Here is a 19,168-nt window from a genome sequence, read left to right as displayed (position 1 = left end):
ATACCCGGAAGAACGAGGTGTGGTAGAGCAACCCCATTTCTTACTGACCCCGAGCAGAACGAGTGCAGCAAGTGCGGTAGACTGGGCCACAATTCACGCACTTGCCATTGGCAGATTAGTGAACAACGACTAGTGGTTCTTTTCATTATTTCATATACGTCGTATTCATTCAATTAATTGTGTATGTCTCAATTTATGCTTGTAATTGTGTCAATTATTTGTACATTTCTAAGTTTATATTTCATTGCATAATTTATATTTCATTGATTTTTTAGGCTGGCGCAATTCCACCTGCTCGATACGGTGTACGACCAGACCCACCGAGGATGTCTCATAGCGGGGGGGGGCACGTAATAATGTGTACGTGTTGATCAAATTTTTGTGAGCGTACATGTGTTGTTTGTGAAATAATGGAAGACTGTGTTTCATTCCATGCAGGACCTTCCGCTCCTTCGTTCTAGAACCCCGATGGGTTCTTGGACATGCGGTACGACGACCGGTACACTCCTTTGCTGCAGGCTGCTAGCCTAGATGTCATCTCGTTTCAGGTTCGTCGTGGGTTGCCCAAATTCAACTCAGCGGCCATGACAGGTGCTATCTTCAATAATTGCGTCTATTCATAGCCAATTGTTCATGCCCTAGCCTATTTGACATGTAATATTCCTTTGTCTAAAGTGTAGGTGGCGGCCTGAGACTCGTACCTTTCACTTGGCTTTCGAAGAAATGACAGTTACACTCGAGGACTGTCAGAAGATGCTAGGTCTAACGATTCGCGGCGACGCAGTGACTGGGCCGTGCAGGTCAGATGGTTGGGGAGAACGAGTAGCGGCCTTCCTTGGGCGTGAGGTTGACGAGCAAGGTGCTCGCACTTCTGGTGTTCTAATCTTCTGGCTCCGGCAACAGTTTGCACAGTGCCCCGAGGATGCAGATGAGCAGACAGTTGGGAACTACTGTAGGGCATGGATCCTACACCTCTTTGCTTGCATTCTCTTCCCTGACACCACGGGTGACACTGCGTCATGGATGTGGATCCATTGCCTCACCGACTGGCACCAGGCGGGTCATTACAGCTAGGGCTCTGCAGTGTTGGGTTTTCTCTACCGGCAGCTATGCGAGGCTTGTCGTCGGTCTTCGTCCTCAGCATCACTTGGTGGATGTGTGTACCTGCTGCAGTTGTGGATGTGGGCTCGTCTACCAGTTGGCCGTATCGAGGTTCTATCTCACCATGAGTGGTTCCCAGGTCAGCCTCCGAGACGGCAGCCGACATGGGCGTACCTTTGGGACCAATTTAGGGTTTCGCACACGAGGTTGGAGCGGGCGTACCGTGATTTCACGAACGAGCTAAACACGCTCACGGCGTCTAGTGTAAGTAAATTTTATTTCCCATGCTGGTTTCAATTAGTTTAGTATATCATCTAACATCTTGTTTGGACATGTTGCAGGTGTCGTAGGAGCCGTACGTAGGAGAGGGGGCACTTACTTTTCCTTTGAGTACCATGTGTGCGAGCGACAATGACTTATAAAGAATGAGGTGCCCTCTTATATGTTTCTATGTCGTCGAGTTCCACCTGCCTGATCAAGTTGCACGCCAATTTGGCATGAGACAGATTTGGCCAACGGCTCCGTTCTCGACTGGCGTAGAGTTACACAAGTAAGTGTTTTGCTATTTCAATTATCTCGTGATGGTCCATTACATTAACTCAGTTTATAGGACTATGGGTAAGTTATAACATCTTACGTGACGTGTAGGTTGGATCGTAAGAAGAACAGGAATGTTTTTGATTGGCACGTATACCACCAGCCTTACATTGAGCAATGGGAGGAGTTCCACGACAACGTGGACGAGAACAACAAGCCGCACACAAACAGTGAGTACAGGCGATACCAAGCTTGGTACCAAGGTGCGACACGTTGCAGGCTGAGGCTACAATGGACACAAGATGACTACGGCGACATCGAGTCCTCCGACGATGAAGACACGGCGTACAACCAAAGTACTCGTGTAGGAAGGCAAGTGGAGGCAGGACCAATCTTGGACAGGGTGATAAGTCAATTGCCTTTATTTTTTATATTAAGTGACTTAGTGATTAGTTGACTTAGTGATTTAGTGACTTAGATAGATTTAATGATTTAGGTAGATAGTGACTTAGTGATTTAGGTAGATAGTGACTTAGTGATTTAGTGATGGTACTTTACTTTGTTGCAGGGCCATACCCTCAAAAGCTCGATCGAAGACATTGAGCGGTTTCGTCCGAGAGTCAGGGACGACGAGACGCATAGCTTCCTAGACGTAAGATTCTAAATATTCTTTCAAATATATTATTAATACGTTAAATTCTTTCATGTACAACAGAGATTGTCATGTCGGCTACGCCGTGCGGCTGCTCGTTGTGGTTGCAGGACAGCCACGACGCGAGACGTGCACGTTCCTTCCACAGGCAGAGGAGGCATAGGTTCGTCTAGCCAAGCAGCTACACAGGCCAAAGACATTGCGTACGAGGACGAGGACAACGACGAGGACGACGAGAGGCACGAGGAGCTTGGCCCGTCTCAGCTCCAGGACGCTCCCTTGACTCAGCCTACACAGCCTACAGGCACTAGGAGACGTCGTCCACCTTCCCCTTACACTCCAGGCATCGACGCTCTTGGTCACAAGGGTAAGGGTAAGACTAGGAGGCAGTGAGGGTCTGTGGTAGATGTTATTCTATAATAACATGGACTTTGTGGACTTTCACTATGAACTATTGTGTATATGTGCTTTTATTATGAACTAATGTGTATATGGACTTTATTATGAACTATTGTGTATACGTATTATTGTGGACTTTCATTATGAACTTTGTGGACTTTCATTATGAATGTGGCATATATTTATATGTTTGAACATGTTGTATTGAGGTGAAATATATTCATCTCACTTTAGTGTATGGATTGCATAAAAAAATAGGGGAAATTCTGCTGAAATTTCGGTGACATGTGTTGATTTAGTGATGAGCATATCTGTCAGTACTTCTTTTTATCATCGCACATACTTAAAGTGCATTACATGACAACACAATAAAAAATCCAACAGTAGATAACATTGTTTATGAATAAACCATAGAACTAGCAAGTAATGGAAACTACTGTGTGCAATGAGGCCACTTTCCCTTCCTCAGAGCATCGGGATTCTCCTCAATCGCTGCTTTCGCTCGGCGTGCACGCTCAAGCTTCTTCTCCCTCTCCTCCCTGTTCGTAGCAACACGCCTCCTTTCCTTCTCTTCCTTGTGCTCCTTTTCTACGGCCTCCTCTCTACGTCTCTTCTCCATTGTCTCCTTCTTCTCTGCCTCCCACCACATTATTTCCCGCATCTCCTCCTTGTCTTCAGGCTTGATCTCAGTACCGATCCATTGCTCAAAATCACAGAGCGGTGGAGGGTATGTAATAAATGCAATTGTTAGAAAATAAAAAAATCATGCAAGATGTCATACGACACAAAATAATTATTAGACAACATCAATTTCTCATCATCTTGTTATTGTAGTGCTGACGAAGTGTAGGCTCAAACGCGAAATTGGAACACATCCAATACCTCTACCTATATATGTCCTCTGCATCGGACTTGGCTACCTTGCAAGGATTGCCGCAAAAGCACATGGGCACTAGAACACCACTAGGTAGGGGCAATGGATCGAAGAAATTTCCGATTATCTGGCCATAACTACAATTTAGTCATTTTCGTTGTAAGAACTGAAAGCAATTAACATTAAACCTACACCTAGGGTTTCCCATTCGATCCACATCAATGAACCTATAACATAACAACGTGTACTGAGGTTACCTTGATTTCCTAGCTTTTCCACGCCTTGACATCCTACGGTTGCATGAAACCCTAAGTTCAAAAATCCGACTAATATATACCGAATCAACGTGAAAAAGAACTACGAGGGAGCAAGGATACCTTGCTCTCGAAGATCCACAGATCAAATCAAAGTTTACAAGGTCCAATAGGCCGATTCGTGATGTAAGGCGAAATGGGGAGAGAAAAAACCAAAGAGGGAGGAGAAAGAAGAGAAATGCTCGGGCAGGAAGAAGTGTGGTTAAAATACGAAGCTTGACGCTAGCACCAAGATCTACGACGCCAAGCTTGGCGCCATCCACCCTGGCGCCAAGCCCCTGCCATGTCAGCATCCACGTCACCAGCTGCGCAATGACCTAGACGACAGAACCTCTGGCACCCAAACATGTAAGCTTGGTGCCAGCATGGATGGCACCAAGCTAACGGTCCAGATTTTCAAATGTTTCCGCCAGGGTCTATTTGTGAGAATCTTAAAAAAAAAAGCAAAAAAACAAAAAAGTCGGGCCTCCAACAAACCAAGAGAACACTCGATTATTCAGCAGTTTCCTAGGCTTTGCCAGCCTCCTGGAAACTGACATTTTATTGTTAGTTACCGCGCTCACGAGGAGCCACCATGAATCACTCCCGCAGGAAAATTGTTCCTGGCACATCAATTTTTTCTTGGCAACACATGATGTGCACAACCTAACAACACCACGGAACACGCCCTACTCATCGGTGACGCATCCTCTTGATGCTGGGGCCACGAGCTTTACGTACTGCAACAAGGGACAGAGGAACACATGTATTCAGTATAGATCCAAAGATTACTCTTATATGCCAACAGTACAGACAAAGCTCAAGCCGGAGTACCTTCCAAAGGGCTCCACGGGTGGCCTTGTATGATGGTGGGCTCCATTTCCTCCGTCTTTCTTCCAGCTGCTCTTCAGTCAGATCAACATCGATTACCCTCTTAACAACATCAATGGTGATTGTATCACCATTCTGAACAAGACCAATTGGGCCACCTTCCTGGAAAAATAGCACCTTTGTGAATAACAAAAAATATTATGCGCCTACTTTTTCCCTATCTTCCACGGTAATTAACTCAAACAACCATTGATGAGAAATTAGTGGTGAATTACACAGATCCCATTGGACTGCTACATTTGATTTACTAATGCAACACAGTACCTGTGCTTCGGGGCATATGTGGCCAACAACAAATCCATGTGATCCTCCAGAAAATCTACCGTCTGTCAGCAGGGCACACTCCTGCAATGAAGATTGAACAGAAAATAAAAGGTAATCAACATTAAATTGCCACGAGGAATAGATTGCAAGATAACTGCATGAAATGCATGCAGCTAGGCATCAAACATACAAAGAATAGATAAAAGCTGATATTTTTTGAAGAGTAAGGAAATCAGATTCCAAGTATTGTATTTAAGAACAATCAAGGATTTTTTTGTTGCTTTGAAATTTAATAAACAATTTTGCAGCTGCACAGAAGAATATCAGAACTATGCAGCATATGACAGGCAGATGCAATATTCCTGTCTTATTGTATGCACCACATAACCAAGTATTATACACCATTTATAAATGATGAGTAGAGCTGAACAGGTGAGAGATAAATATGACACTAACCATTGCTTAAGTATACCATATCCAAGAACAAAAACAAAAGTACAATGGCTCAAAAATGCCAAGCTATGAGCTAAGTGGTACCTTTCCAAGACCGGCACCCATTATTGCACTTGTTGGGGTCAACATTTCAGGCATCCCTGGCCCACCTTTTGGTCCTTCTCCACGGATCACTACTACTTTTCCCTGTTTTAGTATGATGGCAATAAAATAATTCGTCATAAGAACACAAGATTTGCTCCAGGGAACTAAGAATATCCCATGAGCAATGAGAAGAAGGGGATTTTTGTGCGCCTCAAAAGAAGAATACAACAGTGACCTTAAAGTTCGCTGGGTTTTCTGAAATAGCTGTTATCATGGCTTCTTCACCCTCAAAAACTAAGGCAGGGCCTGACATTTGACCAAGTAACAGTTAAATTTCACACATAATATGGATGCTTCTAAGGGTCGACGATGGAAGCAATAAGTCACCTGAGAAAAACAGCCCCTCTTTGCCAGTGATTTTTGCAACAGAGCCTTCTGGTGCAAGATTGCCATAAAGTATTTGTATGTGGCCAGTTGATTTGATAGGATTGTCCAGTGGTCGAATAATTTGCTGTTTGTCAAAGGCAAATGTAAACATTATCACGAAAGGTGTTCGACAATAAATCTGAAGATCTCAAAACTGGGCAGAATTGGGCTGTACCTGCCCTTCAGATAGAGGAGGGAAGATTTTAGCATTTTCAGCTAGAGTTTTCCCAGTGACTGACAAGGAAGAAAAAGAAATACCATGTCATTACCCAAAAAATGTAGCTCCTATTTCACATGGCATATCCCCGTTATTAACTGTACTCACCGGTGATGCAATCCCCGTCAAGAAGACCTTGCTCCAGAAGATAATGAATTACTGCAGGTGTCCCACCAATCTGTAACATGTGGCTTATTCTTAAACTAACTGCATTGATTAATTTTGGTTTTTGTGTTTTCTAGCTTTGTTGGTTTATTAAGCCCTTACATTTCCTTAGAGCTTATGTGAAGAAAATCACTTAAGTGTGAAAGTACATGAAAAATATAACATAATGGAACAGTAACTAAAAAGCTTAAAACCAGAAACTTAAGGTGGATTTAACATGTGCTACAACCAAATAAATCTTAGTAGCATACTAGCATTAAGCATTTACCTTGTGCAAATCCTCCATGACATATTTGCCACTGGGCTTGAGGTCCGCAAGGAAAGGAACTTGGTCACTGACCTTCTGAAAATCGTCAAGAGTCAAATGCAGACCTACAGACCTGAAAGAACACAATTAATGAGCTTTAGTCTACCTAAGCAAATAAGCACATGTGATACAAGAAGACGATAACCCACCGAGCAATGGCAATCAAATGCAGTACAGCATTAGTTGACCCACCAAGAGCCATGACAATAACCATTGCATTGCGCAATGACTTCTCGGTGATAATGTCCCTAGGCTTCAAGTCCATCTTTAGCAATTCTAAAAGATACTTCCCAGCAAGGCGGCATTCCTCTAGCTTTAGAGGGTCTTCAGCAGGGGTCGAAGAACTTTGGTACAACACAAAGAAAAATTGATTAAAAATGGTTAATCTAAGTGAAGCAAACTGATGTAAAAGAAAACAATATTCATTGCTTCATAATAATTAATAAACAGGGAAAATAATAAGGCATTATTTGCACCTGTATGGAAGGCTCATGCCCATGGTCTCGATAGCAGATGCCATCGTGTTAGCTGTGTACATACCACCACATGCACCTGCACCTGGACATGAATTGCGGAGCACATTCTTTCTTTGCTCATCGCTGATTGATCCACTGACATATTCTCCGTAGCACTGCATAAAAATAAAAATAAAAATAAAAGGTAAACACTGGCTGTATGGCATACATTGTAGAATAAGTACTAGTATATAAAAATACGAGTTGCTGAACAGATAAAAGGTGACAGACATACCTGGAAAGCAGATACTATGTCATAAGAATTGCCCTGAAAGTGACCAGGCTGCATTGAAAAATAAATTTCGTCAGAAAATGACAGTATAAGAACAATTCAAAGACTCAAATATATTTAACAGACTATTGTGTCACCAGTTAAGGACGTTAAGGACTCCAAAACAGAGATGGTGCCAGCCACGTTAACCTAGATTTCTAGTATAAATAACTCCACATGTAACCATCGATTATTCAGTTATATTGGTGCATAGTACGATTTTTGGTTCCAGAAAACAGTTCATCAATCAAAATTGCCAATCAGTCACTCAGATATTCTAACCAATCAAACATTCTGTAGAACAACAGAGCATTTCTGAATAAGTACACCAATACAGCAAGAGAGAAGGGGAGCAGTACCTTAATAGTTCCACCATATATCATGATGCTAGGCCGATTAAGCCGTCCCATTGCCATTATTGTACCTGGCATCTGCGATGCGAAGAACCATTAAATCCAGCTGCCATTAAGATCTCAATGTGCATAATTACCCTAGGACTCTGTAGTACAATGGCATAAAGCTTTAAACTTTCCTAAGCTTCCAGTAAAAGCACATGCCTTAATCACCCGAGAATGCACTGAAGTAACAAACAGGGTACAAATTTAATCGAATGCATAGGAATGTCCATATTTTGTTCAGCAAAGATTTCGCTTTTGTTGCATCCTCGGGGAAAATTCTACTCAGGCGACTGTGCAGAGAAGAAAGCTCCAGTTTGTTATTGCAAATTTTCTCCCTCTTTCTGGCACTAACCTAAATATGCATCACCCATCAGTAGCCAGCCCTATCCACATCACAGAAATTAACAGCAGCCGAAAAATCAAAACCAAAATGTAAAGCTGATGATGATTCGGCATCAAGAACTCAAACATTTCTGAGTTTCAGTGCAGGGATGAAGAAATTGCTACTCGTATCTTTATTTCTACTTGTAGAGTCTTACTAAACTGTCGAAGTATGACGCTCACGTTCTGATGCAATAGTGTGCAATCCTAGCAGAATGGAGAAGCTCACGTTCTTGTCGCATCCGGGGATGGAGATGTTGGCGTCGTAGTGCTGGGCGCCCATGACGGTCTCAATGCTGTCGGCGATGAGGTCGCGCGACTGGAGGCTGTAGCACATGCCCCGGGTGCCCATGGAGATGGCGTCGCTGACCCCGACGGTGTTGAATCGGAAGCCGACCATGCCGGCCTCGCGGACGCCTTCGCGCACGGCCTCGGCGAGTTGGAGCAGGTGCATGTTGCAGGTGTTCCCCTCGTACCACACGGAGGAGACCCCGACCTGCGGCTTGCGGAGGTCGGCGTCGGTGAGGCCGACGCCGTAGAGCACGGCCTGCGAGGCGCCCTGCGACTTGGGCTCGGTGATGCGCGCGCTGTACTTGTTGAGCTTGGGCTCGTCGGAGACGGCGGTGGCGCGGACGCGCTGGAGGCGGCGGTGGCGGCGGCCGCAGACGGGGCCGGCCGCCGGGAGGGAAGGGGAGGTAAGCGCTAGGGACTGCATCGCGGCGGCGGCGGCGGTGAGGTGCGGAATGGGGTTTAGGGTTTTTGGTAGCGATGAGTGAGGTAGGTGACGGGTGGATGGATAGGGACAAGTGTAGAGGCGGGCGGGCGGGCGTGCGGCGGCTGACGGCGGGAGGAAGGCGACGAGGCACAGCACACAGCCGGACCGGCCCGGGACAGGGTGGCGCCCCTGTTTTTGCCTCGATCCCATATAATTACTCGTCGATTTTTAGAAAACCGAGGTCATTTTGTCCAAATTGCAGAGAAAAAACGTTCTTTTTTTTCACTCTCTTAACTTTTCTACAGAAGAGCATGTGATCTTATGATCTCATCTCACGATCCTAAGTCGTTTGCCTCTGTTCTTTGAACAATACGATCACGAAGAAACTTGATTTTTGACACCCCAAATTTGTGTTCACCGTGTTAAAATGTATGAAACCATGTATTTGATGTTAAAAGTCCAAATTTCTCGTCGCGTAGGATCCGTATTGACGCCACTTGTATCCAACATAGGATAGGACAACGAAGTCCAACAGGTACGGTAGAAATTATTTTTTATAGGAACATATATTTTTTTAGAAACTACAGTAAAAATTATAATTTGAGCTTTAGAAAGAATCATTGTTTATTGAAGAGTTTTAAGTTTTGATCAATATAATTTTGACGCTGCTTCATGAACACATATTGTGTGTGTATAAGGTACATTTGGATGAAAAAACGGTAATTACCGTGTCAAATGGTTGGTGTTGGCAAAAGAGCTTGTAGTTCAGCGGGAGTAGCACCTCCTCTAAAGTCTTAGAGCATGTGGAGGCAACCCGATTGTACCGGAGCGACTGGTTTAGATGAAAGTTGCAAATTGACAAGGAAAAAGAATCAAAAAGTCTAAATAGCGCACGTTTATGGTCTCACTAATCAATCGAGAGGAAAAGAAAAAAAAAAGGGTTATGGGGATTTCTTCTCATCCCTGAATCGCTCTCGTGAATCGAATCCCAGGCGGACCGACCGATCCTCCTCGCCTGACCGCGCCGCATCTCGCTCGCACGCCTACTTCCACTTCCACCCAACAGCGCAAGTCTTACCAGGCCTAACCTTCCTCCTCCGCGGCTCCGCCTTCTCTTGCCGTGACGCGGAACGCCGGGGAGATCCACCGAGGACTTGGATTGATTTCTTCTTCCCTCGGTAAGGAACCCCAATCAGCTTGCTAGGAAGGATGGATTCCCTTGTTCCAATAGTTTGCTTTGTTCTGTGGATCTTCCCTTATCCTTTCCCTCTGGGAGGGTCAGCAATCGAATCCAAATCTTTCATTTTTTCCCCGCCGTGTTAAGTGCGGATTTGTTCGTGGTTCCACCAGGTTCTTCCCCCACTGGACTATCCAAGGTGCGTGGCCGCGGGGGCACTCATTCCAGCTTATTTTTGCCAAAGAAATCGACTGGGCACTCATTCCAGCTTATTTTTGCCAAAGAAATCGACTGAAACCCCATTACCCATGCTCAATTTTTGTCCCACATAGAGCTGAATTTCCAATATAGTTGTCATCGTTGCTGCAAAAACTTCAATCTTTCTAGTCGACTTTCATCTGCCGGAGTGTTTCCCTTAGCGAATTTACACGGCGATTAACAAAGAAGAACGAATCAAGCTTTATATATTTTAGCTATCCTGATTCTTGCTGTTGTTTATTGTTTTGACTTGGTAGGTGGAAGATACTTGGGTTAGTCAGAGCATAGAACAAGGGTGGATTTCGATTGATTTTCCATAGGATGGAATCCTTGTGGAAGCTGGCCTACTTGCTTGAGCCTGCATCACTTGCTCTCATTGCCACAGCCATTTCTGTGGCGTATGCATCGGCGTCGCGTGCTCTGGACTATGGCAAGGAGATGGAGAGGAACTTGGATTTTTCAGAGGCTTCCATTACATTGGATCGGTCGCAGGCACTAATGATTCCCCTTGCAAGCTCATGCAGTCTGCTGCTGATGTTCTACCTGTTCTCATCTGTCTCGCATCTCGTGACCGCTTTTACCACTGTGGCCTCAGCGATGGCACTGTTCTTTTGCCTGTCTCCGTACGTCACCTACCTCAAGACGCAATTCAATCTGATGGATCCGTTCGTGTCCAGGTGTTGTTCAAAGTCGTTTACCCGGTTGCAAGGTTTGCTGATGCTCAGCATAACCACAGTGTTAGCCTGGCTGGTTTCAGGGCATTGGTTGTTAAATAATGTCCTGGGGATTTCCATATGTATAGCATTTGTCAGCCATGTGAGGCTTCCCAACATAAAGATTTGTGCGTTGCTCCTGGCCTGCTTGTTTGTGTATGATATTTTTTGGGTGTTCTTCTCAGAGAGGTTTTTTGGAGCAAATGTTATGGTCTCAGTTGCCACTCAGAAGGCATCTAATCCTGTTCATACAGTAGCAAACAAGCTTAGTCTGCCTGGGTTGCAGTTAATTACAAAGAAGCTGGAGCTTCCAGTCAAGCTAGTTTTCCCGAGGAATTTGTTGGGTGGGATTGTTCCAGGAAGCAGTCCTGGTGATTACATGATGCTTGGCCTTGGAGACATGGTAAGTTATTTATATCGCGGTTTTCCAGTTTCAAAGACTTGGTGCTGTGATTTCAACTTTCATCCTGAAGCCCATTATAGGATTAGTAGTCTTGGTGATTATGCTATTAGTACATCAAAACTTATGCTGAGCCACACACTATCTGTGTTGCTTATGTGTAATTGTGTATGTTACGTTCAGATTAAGTTAATCGCCAAATCACAAGCTGATTGTTAACTAGTAAAAACTGTTTATGCTTGATGAAAATCACATGTAAAGAAGAGATGGCGACAACTTGTCAGTGTTTACACTCCTAAATCAGCTTGATTGAGTTTTGATGTACAATAATGTAGTCTACTGCTGTACAAATTCTATAGCTAATTAGGCAAAGCATTTTCAACCTCATATTTGCTTGTTCTGCTCTAAACTTCTCAGTTCAGACTTCAGAGATAGAAGCAGGCCAAGTAACATGTGTCATGTTATAATTAGTACAAGCAGGCCAAGTAACAGGTGTCATGTTATAGTTAGCTAAAACATGTCTGATCTAGTTTTGGAGCCTAAAAATTTGGAATTACGCTTATAGCTACATTCATGTAGTTTCATGACTGTTTAGTCAGTGAGACAGTATGCCTGCAACTGTTTTGTTGATTATGTGCATTCTCCTTGATGGATTTTTTCAGATAAAAGCAACATGGTTACTAATCTTACTCCCCTATCTAAGCTCTTGTTTTCTGTTTGATGATCTAGATTTAATCAGTTGTGCACTTGTTTGCTGCGACATTGGTAGGCCATTCCAGGGATGCTTCTAGCCCTTGTACTCTTCTTCGACAACCGGAAGCACAAAGATGTGAACGTTCCATCAGATGTGTCTTCTTCAAAGCGGCGAAACTATGTGTGGTATGCCCTAACAGGGTATGGTGTAGGCCTGGTAGCTGCATTAGCTGCTGGGATCTTGTCTCAGTCTCCCCAGCCTGCCTTACTCTACCTGGTAAATGTTTATTGGTTATACAGTCAAGTTTCAGAAATCAATGCCATTTTTGTTCTTCTGAATTGTGCTTCTGTGACTTGCTCACATGCATCACTTAGCATTGAGCTGTGGCCTTTCAAGATACAGTGACACGCTTTGTAGCACGGATGATCTTGTTTCTGACAGAGTTTGTGGCTTGCAGGTGCCATCGACGCTGGGGCCTGTCATGTACTTGTCATGGTTACGGAACGAGCTGTGGGAGCTGTGGGAAGGGTCCGGGCCGATTCTAAACGAGAAAGCTCGTTTGTTGGAGGTATGAGATCCAAGGGGGCCATAAAAAATCGGAGCCCACGATGATGTAATCTAATTTAACATTACTTCAGCTCCTCATGCTGAAGGAGAGTATTTATAAGCTTAGAATGGTGTAGTAATGTAAGCTTTTACCCTGCTGTCCTCGCAAGAGGAAAACACAGATGTATCACTTTGACTGCTTGTAATAGAAAGGTTCAATGTGTTTCAGCTTTCACCGTGGATTCAATCATGCGCAGCTGCTTGAATGGCGAGGCAGTGCCGTGGTTGTTGCCATCAGTGATCATTTGCTGCCTCCACTGAACAAATGTGGAGCATGACTCAGCAAGTGCAGGCCGTTACTTGCCTTTGCAAAATGACGAGGCCATTGAAAGATGCAGTGCATGATACACTTGCTGATTGAAAGATGCAGTACATGATACAATCCAGCATCTGTGATTCAGGACGGAGCAGAAAACAGTATCTAGGGAAGTATTCCCGGCCAGTAATGGCATCATTAGACAGCAGTAATCCTCTAGTAACTAACAACCCCTCAATCCTCACAAGCATCAGAAGCACGAGGGACAGCAGAAACACTACGATCGCTTCCTTCCTTGTTGGATTTTGGAGAGAGCATGCACTTTTCATGCATTCGAACTTGATCCCTCCTCATCTGTCGTAGATGCCGTTCCCAGTGCTGCAGAAACACAAAAACAATACCAAGACAGCATCAGCTGGTTGAAACATGGATCGACTTGCTATCCCTGAACATTTGTAGCCACAAGGACCAACAAGACAGACAGCCTACTAAAATGAATTGGATATCATATTGTTGGCAATCTGCCTCGTCGTACCTGGAGTGTAGAAGCTCACAAAGGGAACGACATTGTAGAAGCCAGGGCCGTCTCCTACCTTGTTGATGCTGCCAGACTTTTGATCAACGGAGAAGAAGCCATCCACCGTCCCCACCAAGACGATGCCAAGGCCATGCGCAAACCCGAGCAGATCGATGACGGGGAGCAGCGTCCGGAGGTCAATCACCCTGTCCTGCGTCCACTCCACGGCACCGCCACCGCCGCCGACGTCCATGGACCAGAGGCCGAGCCAGTAGCCGTCCATCCTCGCGAACCCCAGGCCGCCGCCCTCCGCCGTGGTGAGCACGATGCGCTGGTTGTGGGACGCCGGCGGCAGGTGCACCACGGACATGGCGCGCGTGGCGAGGTCGTACCTGAGCACCCTCGTCCTCCTCTGGCAGACGAAGTAGATCGTGTCGCCGACGAGGGCGCCGCGCACCGCGTCGACGTGGTCCTTGGGGTGCTGAGGCGCGTAGGCTGGCTCGCTCCACGCGGCGGGCTCGGGCGACGAGTAGACGCAGGCGAAGGTCCCCTGGGAGTCGGTGCCCACGAGGACGATGCGGAACGGCCCGCCGTCCGGGTCGTCGTCGCAGAGCAGCGCGGCGTTCCAGCTGCGCGGGCGCCGCGGCAGCGCGGGGGCGGGCAGGTCCAGGTGGCGGCTGTCGCCGGCGGCGAGGGGGTCCCAGACGGCGAGGCAGATCGCCTGCGCCGCGGCGGCCCGGTGGAGGAGGACGCGACCGGCGCGGGCGTCGAGCGCGTGCCAGCCGCGGCGGGACGCGAGTGGCGGGCACGAGGCCGCGGTGCGGACGAAGCGGGCGGAGCAGGCCTCGTCGCCGCCGGCGTGGAAGACGTCGTTGCAGAGGAAGCCCAGCATCGGGGCCGGGCGGCGGTGGAGGCCGCGGAAGCGGAGGCGGAAGGGGTGGGCCGAGACGAGGCGGCACCAGCGCTTGCAGACGAGCGCGGCGCGGACGAGGCTCGCGGGGTCGTCCGGCGGGGAGCGGAGGAGGATCTCCTCCACCAGCTCGTCTGGCGGGGCGCGTAGCGGCGGCGGCTCCATGGTTGGATTCGGTTTTGGCTTGCTCTGTTCTGCTGGGTCAGTCAGAGTTGCAGAGAAGCCAAGTGCAACGGTGACACTGCACGGAGCTAGCTGATGATCTGTGACTGTGAGCAAGAATCCAGGTTGACTAAGCACAGGTGATCATCCTCTGTGGTCGCGATCGTGGTAGGATGATGCGCAGGTGGTTACAAGGAAGAAAGTAGTAGCTGCCATGTGAAATCAAACACAGCCACCTGCTGCCATGCACCACTGTTCCCTACATGCGAATTGCAAATGCTTTTGCATCAGCTAGTAGCTGAATAAAGATCTCAGCTTGCTCATGGCCTTGGAGGCTCAGCAAGAAAGTAAGTGCATATAGAATGCTAAATACCATGTTGCAAACGCTTTTCAAAAAAAAATACCATGTTGCAAATCTCATCCCATTTCTAATCTAAAGAAAAAGGAACACAAAAAAGCAAATGGCAACTATGTCTGAATGATTAAACAAAAGAGCAAAAAAAATAAGATTGTCTGAGCCCAGGTTCGAACTGGGGACCTTTAGTGTGTGAGACTAACGTGATAACCAACTACACCACCCAGACGAGCTGCTTCTTGGATGAAAAATAGCTTACTTGTATGATGTTTCGTTTAATAAAGTGCGACTTGAGCACGGGGCTCACTGGATCAAGGCGTGGAGGCGCCACCCGGAGCGGAGGAGCAAGCACGTGCTCGTGCAGACGATGGAGCGGCACAGGCGGCGGTGAACGCGCTCGCTCTGGGGGTCGACGGGAAGGTGCTCTACTCCAGCGCGTCCGACCGGTCGGTCGTGGTTTGGGAGCGCGCCGGCGACGGGCGCATGGAGGCCACCGACACGCTCGGAGGGCACAAGAAGGCGATCCTGTGCCTGGCGGCGGCCGGGGACGTGGTGTGTAGCGGCTCGGCGGACAGGACGGTGAGGGTGTGGAGGAGGAGAACGGAGAACACGGGGTACACTTGCCTGGCTGTCCTGGAAGGCCACGGCGCGCCTGTGACCGCGGTTCGTTCGGTGGCGCTTGTCTGCAGCGGCGCATTGGATGGTGAAGTGAAGATTTGGAGCGTGCTTGTTCCTTGCTTGCTTGAAAGATAATAGCAATCATGTACAAGTACACCCAAGATTATCAGGATCCCGATCCGCACTCTAGTATTTTACGCTGGTGATTCACAATTCTAATGTGCGAAAAAGTCAAGTACTTTCTATCCGCTGGTCTTCCCCATCTCGTTAGTGCTACAATCAGGGGCGAAGCCAAGTTAGGCTTGCCGAGTGCACAGTCATCAGGGAAAAAATAAAATTTCAGAAATTAGAACTTAATTTCCACCACTTGTACACTTCCTGAACTCCGATGCGTGCACCACCATCTGGCCCAGCAGCCCACGCTTGCTGCGCTTGCATACTTTCTTTCCAGGCAGGACAACGCAATAAACAAACGGGTAGTTCAAAGCATTGTATCAGAAAAAGCCCACACGGACGGACCAGTGGTCGTCTGCTAACAAGCCAAGTGTGCCGCGTGCATGACGAGCAAGAGTTGCACTGGTAGAAAAATCACCTTCCATCCCCAACAAAAATCTCGGTTGTTTTTGAACCGGGACTAAAGATAGTCTTGGGGCCAAATTTTGTAGTCTGCCAACCGGGACTAAAGGAGGTTTTTGGTCCCGGTGAAAGATCCAACTCTAAGATGGAGATCTTTAGTCCTGATTAGTTAGTCTCGGTTGGGAAAACGATACTCGAGAAATTGTGGTTGCTCAAAACGCAAAAACTTCGTCGTTCAGGTTCCAAATTGCAAGTTGCAAAAGATGGGGAGGCATCATTCGCTCATCGCCAGCTGCTGCAGCACGCCTCCTCGCTAGATCGGTGCCCACGGCCTCAAGCTGCTTGTAAGCTTCCTTTTCTTTTTCTCTCCGCTACAGCATCCTACCGGAATCTTGTTTTGCTCCAAATTTCAATGGTATGCAACTAATTTCCTCACAAATGTTTTGGGTGCAAATCAATTTGTTTGAAGTAATAATGTAGTGTTTCAATTTCTTTGGTCACCAATTCTGATTCATTCATTTAAATTGCAATGTTACCGTCTGCATTTAAAGGTTTTGCTTTTGCAAAGTGCAACAAATAGGCAACTAAGAAAGGATCCATCAATATGTGAGACTTGGGATATTGGAGTAATATACAAAATTATATAATTGGGGAATTGGTGTAATAATATTGGAAATATGTATTTTTTATCTCTTAAGTATTTTGGAGGTGTCCCTCATGCATACTTGGAACATTCTAGAAGATTGTGGGATCTCAAGAGACTAACTTTCCCATGTATAAGGATAAGATCATGGAAAGGTAAGAAGGTTCTAGAAAATTGGAGAGAATGCGTGAGCTATAACTGTCATGTTTCATGGTGAAATGGTGAATACTCTAGAACTAGATATTTTAGCATGCTAGAAATATAAGAAACTAGATAAGGATGAGGAGGGTTCTAGAGTTAGGATATTTTGTATTGAAGAGTGTGGCAATTGCTACGTGAAAATACCACAATGATCATGAACACCTATAAATAGAGGTGCTCCCTTCCCTCCTAGCCGATTTCTTAACAGTGTGTAAGATAATTATTAGCATATACATGCATAACATAGTGTAATTAATAAAGACCAGACAGTCAGCTGAGAGATATGACCTACCAAAAGCCTTTGGGCTTATGACTATATTTGCATTGAAAGGCTAAAGTTTAGCACTAACTCAACCAAACAAAAGGGTTAATCGGTGGGCTAAACTTTAGTTAAACCTAAAAAATCGTAAAAGTATCAGTTAGGATAAACTTTAGTTAACCAAAAAATGTAAAAGTATTATTTAGGCTTAAGAGCCTTATACTGTATTCCATCATGATAAGTAGTATTTCCATTATACTTAAATATCTTTATTGTACACTTGTTGCCATAAATTTTGTTGGCTTCGACCCAACTTCCGCCGCCTTTGTTCATTTTACGATTAAATCCACCACCTCTACCTTTTGCATGTGTCAATAATTATAGGACAAAATAAGCTATGCCATTTTTGGCATACTTCTTTAGTTCTTCAAAAGATTCATCATATATGTTGATTTTATGTATGTCACTGGGAAACTCACAATTTCATTGTGACAGAATATCTTCAAGTTCACTACGAGAATATTCATCATCAATCTGAAAGATAAGACAAAATATAAGTAAAAATACAAAATGATGACGGACATCACAAGAGAAATTCATAAACTAACAAGACTTACGAGTCTGAATTTTGCTACCAAGAACAAGAAGTCTTTTGGATAGATAATTGGTTGCATGGTTGTTCAGTGGAGAACCTCGCACCTATGGTTTTTGCAAGTGTGCCTTCTAGAATCCGTAAAAGGCAAACAGTGGCTGAAGCATTGGCCAACGATGGATGGGTCTGTGTAATACGTGGAGGTCTTTCATGGATTGGAATCCGGGAATTTTTGCAGCTATGGGACCATTTTCTCTTTCTCTCTCTCTAATGCAATGAAGCGCAGCTCTCCTGCGTTTTCGAAAAAAAAAGTTGTCATAAGTTGTATAAGGATCTTGAGCTTATAAATAGAGGCAATGCCCTCTAGTTTTGTAAGTTTTATGTTCCCACTATTATTTCTTGCCTTTTTCACAGTGAATAGTGAATTTTGCATGAAACATAGTGTTCATGTTGCGGCGGAAATTTTCTATCCCAAAGTTATGACGTAGAGGGACTCCGCGTCGGAGTCGGACACATCCATCCAGCGCACATGCTTCCCACGCCCCTGGAGGTAGCAGCAGGGTAAAACGGCACAGCATCAGGAGAGAGAGCGGAGGTGGGAGAGCTACGAGCGGCGGCGCGGGGTTTGGTGGTCGCTGGAGTGGGGGTGGCCGCTGGCGAGGGGTGGTTGTGAGGACAGGGGGCTAGAGGGCCCACGCGAGCGGGCTAGAATCATCATCATGGGTCTGAATGCGAATGCCTTTTCTTTCCCTTTTCTTTTCTCTTTTTTTCATATTTAACCTACAAAATTTGCTTCTTTATTTGATAATCAAATTTATATGTTTGAGAAGTTTATCCGAAAAGAGCTATGCACAACAGTTTTATTAACTAAGTTAGTGTGCATTTCCATAGACGTTGAACAGCGAAAATTTACGTGTATATTTTTTTTAAAAAAATAGTCATGCAAAAGTTGTGCTAGCAAAATCATGTTAAGAAGTTTTCTTAATAATTTTGTTTGTAAAAGTTGTACTTGAAAAAATAAAAAAAGATTATACTAAAAATTTGTCGTCTTTCTGCTTGGGCCGTACGGGATGAAGTTTTCATCAGTACTCGAGGGGGAGTCCGGATGAACATTTGTAAGCAAAGCCCGTAGTTATTTTGTTCAGAGGCAAAATGCTATATCAGCTTCAACTCAGATAAGCTAACAAATTCCCTGCTGTAACTCGTCAATGGCCGCTGTACCTAATGTTTTCTCAGTACATAGGTGAACCCCTTTCCCTGCTAATTTCTATTCAATTTCTGTCACAAT

General features: G+C 45.6%; 3 protein-coding genes and 1 non-coding gene across 4 annotated transcripts; 1 reads left to right on the top strand and 3 right to left on the bottom strand.

Moving 5' to 3' along the window:
- Positions 1–4,340: 4,340 nt before the first annotated feature.
- Positions 4,341–9,081, bottom strand: LOC117860550 (dihydroxy-acid dehydratase, chloroplastic). The gene is made up of 14 exons (XM_034743866.2): positions 8,458–9,081; positions 7,809–7,880; positions 7,414–7,461; positions 7,140–7,294; positions 6,813–7,007; positions 6,625–6,736; positions 6,300–6,369; positions 6,150–6,208; positions 5,936–6,059; positions 5,784–5,854; positions 5,549–5,650; positions 5,012–5,092; positions 4,691–4,849; positions 4,341–4,596 (listed from the first exon to the last, which is right to left on the bottom strand). The coding sequence occupies exons 1-14, from the start codon at positions 8,941–8,943 to the stop codon at positions 4,546–4,548; spliced, it is 1,785 nt and encodes a 594-aa protein (XP_034599757.1). The 5' UTR covers positions 8,944–9,081; the 3' UTR covers positions 4,341–4,545.
- Positions 9,082–9,857: 776 nt separating this feature from the next.
- Positions 9,858–12,966, top strand: LOC117860552 (signal peptide peptidase-like 1). Its single transcript, XM_034743867.2, has 4 exons — positions 9,858–10,121; positions 10,636–11,494; positions 12,261–12,461; positions 12,643–12,966. Exons 2-4 carry the CDS (start codon positions 10,700–10,702, stop codon positions 12,757–12,759), a joined length of 1,113 nt encoding a protein of 370 aa, XP_034599758.1. The 5' UTR covers positions 9,858–10,121; positions 10,636–10,699; the 3' UTR covers positions 12,760–12,966.
- Positions 12,967–13,116: 150 nt separating this feature from the next.
- Positions 13,117–14,962, bottom strand: LOC117860553 (uncharacterized). The gene is made up of 2 exons (XM_034743868.2): positions 13,583–14,962; positions 13,117–13,425 (listed from the first exon to the last, which is right to left on the bottom strand). The coding sequence occupies exons 1-2, from the start codon at positions 14,637–14,639 to the stop codon at positions 13,373–13,375; spliced, it is 1,110 nt and encodes a 369-aa protein (XP_034599759.1). The 5' UTR covers positions 14,640–14,962; the 3' UTR covers positions 13,117–13,372.
- A 184-nt stretch (positions 14,963–15,146) lies between these two features.
- TRNAV-CAC (transfer RNA valine (anticodon CAC)) lies at positions 15,147–15,220 on the bottom strand. Its single transcript has one exon. It is a non-coding gene; the product is annotated as a tRNA-Val (tRNA).
- Positions 15,221–19,168: the final 3,948 nt, after the last annotated feature.

The sequence above is a fragment of the Setaria viridis genome, chromosome 6 (assembly GCF_005286985.2).
Source record: "Setaria viridis chromosome 6, Setaria_viridis_v4.0, whole genome shotgun sequence".
NCBI lineage: Eukaryota > Viridiplantae > Streptophyta > Magnoliopsida > Poales > Poaceae > Setaria > Setaria viridis.
The sequence above is the reverse complement of the archived record's forward strand: the minus strand, read 5'-3'. Positions and strand labels throughout refer to the sequence as shown.